Source organism: Adelges cooleyi, unplaced genomic scaffold (assembly GCF_023614345.1).
Source record: "Adelges cooleyi isolate 19-005CV unplaced genomic scaffold, UGA_ACOO_1.1 ACOO_flye_CR_arks_rails_tigmint_CR_PRNA_651, whole genome shotgun sequence".
NCBI lineage: Eukaryota > Metazoa > Arthropoda > Insecta > Hemiptera > Adelgidae > Adelges > Adelges cooleyi.
This window is the reverse complement of record NW_026096352.1, coordinates 13,185,597-13,193,490: the sequence shown is the minus strand read 5'-3', so window position 1 is coordinate 13,193,490 and position 7,894 is coordinate 13,185,597. Positions and strand designations below refer to the sequence as shown.

The following is a 7,894-nucleotide window of genomic DNA, read 5'->3' as shown; positions in this document are numbered from 1 at the left end:
AACACAGAATAAGTTTTACTTGTACCATGAGTTTTTGAGCATTAACACCCAATATGAAAATGTATTTTAATTTAAAGAAAAACATACCTTTTTTAACAAAGTATTAAACTAAATAATAAGCATATTAAAAAAACTAACGGCATTGTCTATAAAATGTTATCATCTTTCGATTTCATAATAGGTTAATGCTCTAAAACCTCCATGGACGGAGTAAAACACAGAAAGTTAACAAAAGCTAACAGAAAGTTCCTTAATAAATCTCTAGTATAATGCCCCATCTTCCTAAACTCATAAAGTAAGAAATCACAATAATTGCACTGTACACTTTAGAACAGATTTGACAAACACATGAAAATAAATCTGATAACATATTGGCTTTTCATTTTTAATAATAAATAATTTATTTTATCAGAAAATAATTCATCACAACAATACGTTTGGGTATAAACATTGAATTTTGTGAATATGAATTGAAGAACAATTATAGTTAGAGGAATAGACAAGGTTCATTCGTTGAGTTGTAAGCTGAAGAGGATAAGACGAGAACGAAGCTACAACTGATTTTTGAAAGCGTACATTGTGTTTAACACTGTGTACCATGTTGATACGGACATAGGTATTACTTATACTCAGTATATTAAATATATCAGATTTTTTTTATAATATCATAGATGAACAATATCGGATTCATCGGCTTGCAGTTTATTGTACAAAAAAAAAAGGATTTAATTTATCAAGTCTAGGAATAATCAATAATCAAATTTGAATTCTTTGTACGAGGGATCAAAAGATTGTACCCTAATGAAACCATCCTCTCCGCCAGTGCTAAAGCTCTCGCCGTCCGGGTGGAATGCCAGCGAATTGATAGGACCGAAATGGCCTTTTACTCTTGCAAATTCTTCTTCGAAAATTACATGGAAGAATCTGGCATCGAATTTCCCAGCTTGAGCCGCAGTTGTTGTTACATCCATAGCTTCTTGTCCACCACCCAAAACAACCTGTTAAAAATCAAACTCGGTTTTTAGTGACACTTACACTGTTTACATAATTCAGCAAATAAATAAATGAAATTTTAAAAGTACATGATCATAGATGGGAGAAAGTGCAGCACTGTTTACAGGTCGCTCAGTCATGTACACTTTGTGTACAGATAAATCTTCCACATCAAACAATTTTGCAGAATTATCTTTTGATGCAGTCACAAACATTGTTCCTTGTCGATTCTTTTGCATGTCATTAATCGATCCATTATGGTCTTTGACTGTTTCGATACTCTTTCCAGTCTAAAACAAACTCGGACAGTAATAATAAATTCTATTTTAATTTTCTAAATAAATCTCACTCTTAAGTCCCATTGCATAATTACACCATCCTCGTGACCAGTGATGATTGTTTTATCCAACGTTCCCCATATTAAAGAAGTTACTTTAGAGTCGGGTACAGTCATTCTAACGATTGGAGCGCTGTTCTCTACAAAAACAATAAACATACTAATAATAGTAATATATATATATATACATCAATACTACTAGGTACTCATATATTACTAGGTAATATTGATTCATTTTTATTTCCCACTAACTAGATTGCAATTTGGGTTATTCATTATCATCCAACACAAAAAATTAAAATATGTAAACCACATAATTATATTTACATATTTTTAATTAAATTACTATAGTTTACAAAACACCTATTTTCCTTACCATTAAATAATAAAAAATATAATACAATACATTTAAGAAGAATCTAGTAATACCGCAATAATAATGACTTACTAAAAGAATCGTCGTCACGAACATCGACAATAAAGATTTCACACTCCTGTTTCATAGCTTGATCGGTAGAATAACTAGCCATATTAGCAGAATAACTAAAAGAACAGGTACGTACGGCGGAATTACTGCTAATATTGCCAATCTCAACACCTGCAAGTTACCACATTGGTAAGTGTTACACACTTAAAATGCGTTACAGAGAAAAATAATGTTTTGGCCAAGAGCATACCTGTGGACACATCCCATAACCTTAAAGAATTGTCTGCAGCGCCAGACAAAAATTTAGACGTTTGCCAGTCGACGTCGATACACCACACAGCTCCAGTGTGGCCGTTGTACGTACCAAGACGTTCTCCGTTTAACGAATACCAGACATTGGGTGTAACGTCCTTAGCCGACGTGAAGAGTAGATCGCCTTCTCGGTTATATTTGATCTGAGTGATGGCACGTTCGTGCCCTTGCAACATCAAAGGTTTCTAAACGGTAAATGAACAATTATAACGACATTAGCATTACAACGACCAGATTATAATAGTTAATTAATATACACCGAATTATTTACCATGATTTTGACGAAGGACGACTGCGTTTCTCAGTAAATTAGCAATTAACCAGACTAGTTACCTACCTACTAAGATTTGTTAGTAAGCTGTAAAGTAAAAATTGTAAACGTAAATAAAGATATGCCAATCGGACCGGGAACACACCACCAAAAGTTAGGTTATGTCACTTATGAAATTATGATTATGATGTTGGAGGTAAAATTCTCAGTGTGGCCAACACTTGGTTTGGCAAAATATTGTACTGCAGTCGGTCTGTGGGGTCCAAGGTAGAAATATTTTTGTTTACAGTTGACACTGTAATAATAGTGTAATGCAAATAAAATAAATATTGATAATGCAATATTGTACACTGCCCGACTCGTAAGTATTAGGCATATGAATTGGCCAGTGGCCTGTACCTATTACCATATTTTATTATATTTTATTTGTAAATTGTAATTGTAATCTTAAAATAATGTTCGACTTCGGACACGAAAGTGTCAATACAAACATAACTATTAAAGTATCGATTATCGTATAGTTTTTATTTGTGTATACATATACACTTTTATATATAAAATAAAAGCAACAACGATATCTGTTTGGGTACTTATTTATTTGAATAATTTCATTCAAGTGATAACCTGAGAGTGATGAAGGTTCGTAATTTTTTATTGTTTAGTGGTAAGTAATAATTTTTAAATAACTTAATTTGCCCACTTTTTTGTTTTATTTCTAATAAATCTATTATTTCTACAGCTACCTGTTAAATTTTCAGTCGTTGGTTCATTATTTTATTTCCGTTATAAATAATGCCTCGTGTGTGTTGTATTGTGGATTGTCGAACTGGACGCAAACACAATACTGAAAAAGTTTCAACTTTTTCCTTTCCTAAAAATGAAGTCATGTATGAAAAATGGATTGAAGCAATACCTCCAGAAAAATTAAGGCGTTGTAAAAAGTTAACCATTTGTGCAAAGCATTTTACTGATGACCAAATTGTTAGAACATGGACTTCAGGAACTGGTCGGACACAAATAGTCGTGAGTATTTATATATTATAAATTAATATAAAATGTGTTCATAGTATGCATTTATAGACCTACTGTCCCACTCTAGAGAAATTACTACAGATGTTCCCTATTAGTCTTATAAGAAATTTTTTTTTTTTACTCGCACACAAACATTAAACATTCAACTTTACAAAATGTTTAGCTTATTTTCTTTGTGATTTACTTATCACTTTATCAAACTGAATACGTATATTATAAACTCTATGCTTTTTTGGATTATTAACAATAAAACGTTTAATAATAACCTACGAATAAGGCTCTCAGTTAACCAAAGAAAAAATCAAATACATGTTTCTGTCGAGGAAGACGAAAAGCAAAGAAGACATGAAAGACTTGAAAGCTGTCTCTACTTTCAACAAGTTAGCTGTCATAATTATCTAGGCGTTAATGTAAATAATATAAATTGTATGCACGAGAAAATCAAACTACGCCTAAAGTGTGCTAAAAAAACCTATTTTTCTATGGTTTCATTGTCAAAGTCTAGATTACTATCCAGAAAAACAAAAAGAAACTGTACACAACTTATTTAAGATTAATGTTACTTATGGCTGCAACACATGGGCCACAACAAAAGCGGACTACAATACACTTTTCGTTTTTGAGAGAAAAATTTTAAGAAAAATATATGGTCCTGTATTCGATGACAGTAAGCAAAAATTGAAAAGGAGGTCAAATAAAGAATTACAAAGAATTTGTATACAAAAAAAGATATAGTGCAGTTTGTAAAGAGTTCAAGACTTGCTTGGTCTGGTCAAGTGTGGAGAGCAGACGGCTTATTAAGATGGTATTGGTAAATCAAATAAATCGAAAAAAACCATGGGGACGTACACCCTGATGCTCCGTTTACTAGTATAAGGTCTATGCATTTTTTGTAGGATATTCATTTTTTTTTTTCAAAGCTTTTAGGAGCCCTTTAGGCTCTGCTTCTAAAACCAATTCACCCCGAATTTCTCATGCGTAAGCTAGGTCCGTGATTCTGTGCCAATCTGGTTTTAACACCTTTAGGTTTTTTTGACATTTTCATGTCTTAGCTCTGGCACATAACCGAAAAAAGCGTTATCAAAAAAGCATTCGTTACAAAAGGGTTCTTTACAAAACCGTTACAGGGGTAGGGTAGGAGATAGGGGGTGGGAGATAGGAGATAGGGTGGGAGATAGGGGTGGGAGATAAGAAATATGTTGTACGTTCAACGTTCAAATTAGAACTAAAAAAAAAATTTTAAATAGTTTAATTCTCTATGTTAAGTTACTTTTGGCCAGATAATAAACACTACAATTTTAGCCAGACACTTGATTGTACATAATTTTTTAATCTCCTTGGCCTTATGCTGTAACTGGAAGCTCCATGTAATTTTTTTTTTTAAATTATTATTCCACCACTACTCTAAATTTATTCGGTACTTCAACGAGGCATGAAAATGCTCTTTCGTGGTTGCAGACTCGGCTGAAAAACTTTTTAACAACATCAAGCCATCTTTACCTTAGACGTCCAGGACGCCCAGTCATATTATTAAATAGTGAATTGTATGTTTGTTCAAAGATGAGGGAAAAGGTTAATAAAAAGTTATGTTATTTCAATGAAATTTAAAAAGTTAATATTATAATTTTTACTTTTCGGTTGAGTTCCGCCGTCTGTGCAGTAATGTCGGCTCGCTTGAACTACATACATGCTTCATCCAGTAGTATAAAGTCTATGGAAAAATGTCATTTTCACTATTTTATCTTGTAAATGTTGATAAAATGTTATCTTATACATAAAATACTTTTGATTAACATAACCCCATGGGTATTTTCATCACATTTTTAATTTCGTTTTGCTATTTTCAGATAGATTTGCAGATGCCAAAGCTGAAAAAAGATGCAGTACCTTGTATATTTTTTGAGAATAAATCTAATGTAAATCCAGTTTTGCCCCCGAGCTCACAAGAGGATGACAATTTAATTGATATAGTAGAAGTAATTTTTGATCATATTTTTTTTATATATATATATATATATAATAATATAATACTTGTGTACAAATTTTTCTAATTTTTTTATTCTTGAATAGGTTGATTACGAAACGTTTATACCAACATCTATAAAGGAAGAACCAGATACAGAAACTTCTGAACCTGAACAATTTCATTCAGTGACACCAGAGCAAATTTTTGAAAACATATGTTCTAATATTACGAATATTATGCTGCCAATTAATTGGAAGTATGAAGTGTATAGAGCAAAGAAGCAATATATTACATTTTACACAGTTACACCAAAGGACACTGAATTGGGAGTTTTGATTGAAAAAGAAATTATTTTACAAAGTGATATGGTTATTACATTGAAGGTATATAATACAAGTTTTGATTTACAAGGTTTATCCTCAGATTCAAAAGTTTCATCTATTGACGAGCTGTTATCAGTTTTGACGGTTGTGAATGCCAAAAGAGTATGTGCTGGCGGACCTTTGGCTCAAGAATTTAATGGAATAACAGTCAGTTGTGCCAGTACAGATGTTCAGAACCGCTGGAGACATGATAATTGTCCGTATTTGTTTGACACATTACTCAACATTAGATGCAATTTTTGCAAAAGACTAAGAGCTACATTCCGTACGCAAAAATCAAGATTATCTGCAGGTCAGTCTTCCACAACAGTATCTTCACTAACAAATAAAAGTAAATTGGACAAGTGTCGACATAAAGCTCGCATTTTACAAAAACAAAACTTGAGAGCCAAGCACAGAATTAAGATTTTACAAAATCAGTTAAATGAAGCCAAAGAACAACTTAAGAGTTGTCAAACCACTTGCTAGAGGATCTTACTATTACTCTTTAATTTGCAAATATATATTTATTATAACAAAGAAATGGAATTCTTTTTAAATCCAATTTTAAAAAACAATTCTTTTTAATAATTGTTATTTGTGTTCAACATTTTCATTGTTTGTAATTATTCTTTTTCTAGATATTTGTGCAATATATTTAATTAAGTTTTAAGACTGTAGTGAAATACATAAGTGTTGTAGCATTTTAAGTTTAGCATAGATATATTATGGAATTTTAAACCTCGCCTAAGCCGTTCTTCTAATACAATGAATGCATGATAATTATTGTTTATTGAAAAACGGTAAATATTGAGTACAAATATGTTACAGCATAGAGATATATTTTCTAAAAAAATTGTATGTGTATTTTATTTTTATGTTTAACAGCACTTTAAAAACCAAAGAGAAAGTTTTTTTAACATTTATTTACAGGGATTATGTATCACTAATATTATTATTAAATATGTTATAACGCAGCAAAACGATATTGACATTTTACATTTAATGTACTATACACTATATATACTGTATATTAAGTAACTATTTAATATAACTATAAAATATAACAGTTATCTTCATAATATTCACATTTATAAGTTATCTGTGTAACACTAAAAAATACTAATTATAGGTAAATATATCAAAATATAAATGTTAATACCTATCTTATAAAATGTATATGGAACATAGTCGGTATTTTTGATTTTCAAATGTATAACTGCTTTGCTGAGTTTTTACTGTACTTACTAGTCGATATTATACTTGAGTTTTCAAAATCAAAAAACCTATTTGTATAGACATTTTTTTTCCAAATATATATTTAAATGTATAATATTATTAGTTATCTTATAAAATACCTAAAGTCGCATTGTAACTGTATGTAATTATCATATTTGTACTTAATAATGTTGTTTGTACATTTATAATATTTACTATAAATAATATTATCTCAATAAGCCATGGGCTAAAATTGTTTAGTTATTTAGGTACCTATAATGTATTAAACATTTGTGACCATTTTGGTATGAACAGATGGTATAAAATTTTTTAAAAAATGTATTGTTTTCGTATATTTTACCTATATATTCCTATACTAGTTAGTTTATTGTAAATTCAATAATATATAAATCATTTTTTTTTTCTATTTTTGGAAATGTATAAAAACTTTTTAACACTGCTAAACATGCTAGTCAATAAAAAAAAATGATGATAACGTTTTTCTTTAGTTATAGAATTATCTGGAATGTTCAAATAGTTAATGATCCAAAATATTGTGAACGACTGTCTTCAATAATGTGTGCAAAACAATTTCCTATTTTTGAGGAAATTATATATTTACTTACAGTAAATATATACCTGTGAATTATAGATCACCTTGTATTTCAAATCAATATTGCCTACTAATCTAATTCTCTGTGTAGCTTTCTCAATTTTTAGTGATCTGAACGGTTAATACAATACAGTTGTCCACACGTAATTTATGTTGATTTGATACAAATAAAATAATATTGTGATAACACAATAGTTATATCTGTATAACATCTTGTTGTAGACAATCGTTAACCAAAATAATGGTTGTTTTTTTTCATTCTTCACAGATAAGTACACATGAAATTGTTTTAAAATTTGTTTGCAATATTATTTGTTTATCGATTGTGATGGTCGTTAAAAAATTCTTCTTATTTATGTATTT

The 7,894-nt window shown here is 30.1% G+C and overlaps 2 protein-coding genes across 5 annotated transcripts; one reads left to right on the top strand and one right to left on the bottom strand.

Annotated features, from left to right (window-relative positions):
- Positions 1–637: 637 nt before the first annotated feature.
- Positions 638–2,485, bottom strand: LOC126844238 (eukaryotic translation initiation factor 3 subunit I). Its single transcript, XM_050582262.1, has 6 exons — positions 2,341–2,485; positions 2,008–2,254; positions 1,779–1,928; positions 1,343–1,470; positions 1,083–1,283; positions 638–998 (listed from the first exon to the last, which is right to left on the bottom strand). Exons 1-6 carry the CDS (start codon positions 2,341–2,343, stop codon positions 750–752), a joined length of 978 nt encoding a protein of 325 aa, XP_050438219.1. The 5' UTR covers positions 2,344–2,485; the 3' UTR covers positions 638–749.
- Positions 2,486–2,686: 201 nt separating this feature from the next.
- LOC126844426 (uncharacterized) lies at positions 2,687–6,677 on the top strand. Of its 4 annotated transcripts, none has more exons than XM_050582617.1 (4): positions 2,687–3,004; positions 3,080–3,363; positions 5,224–5,348; positions 5,443–6,677. In XM_050582617.1, exons 2-4 carry the CDS (start codon positions 3,330–3,332, stop codon positions 6,187–6,189), a joined length of 906 nt encoding a protein of 301 aa, XP_050438574.1. In that variant the 5' UTR covers positions 2,687–3,004; positions 3,080–3,329; the 3' UTR covers positions 6,190–6,677. The 4 variants fall into 4 exon arrangements, with proteins under 4 accessions (XP_050438574.1, XP_050438573.1, XP_050438572.1 ...); XM_050582616.1 differs by having other exon boundaries at positions 2,688–2,979; positions 5,220–5,348; XM_050582615.1 differs by having other exon boundaries at positions 2,688–3,004; positions 3,099–3,363; positions 5,220–5,348.
- Positions 6,678–7,894: the final 1,217 nt, after the last annotated feature.

Bases quoted from the DNA above. Each gene is read 5' to 3' on its own strand.
- LOC126844238 (XM_050582262.1), bottom strand. The intron at 1,471-1,778 runs GTAAGTCATTAT...TTGTTTTTGTAG, and splicing joins TCGTGACGACGATTCTTTTA to AGAACAGCGCTCCAATCGTT. The intron at 1,284-1,342 runs GTGAGATTTATT...AGTTTGTTTTAG, and splicing joins TTATGCAATGGGACTTAAGA to ACTGGAAAGAGTATCGAAAC.
- LOC126844426 (XM_050582616.1), top strand. From the start codon at position 3,133: ATGCCTCGTGTGTGTTGTATTGTGGATTGTCGAACTGGACGCAAACAC. The intron at 3,364-5,219 runs GTGAGTATTTAT...TGCTATTTTCAG, and splicing joins CTGGTCGGACACAAATAGTC to ATAGATTTGCAGATGCCAAA. The intron at 5,349-5,442 runs GTAATTTTTGAT...ATTCTTGAATAG, and splicing joins ATTTAATTGATATAGTAGAA to GTTGATTACGAAACGTTTAT.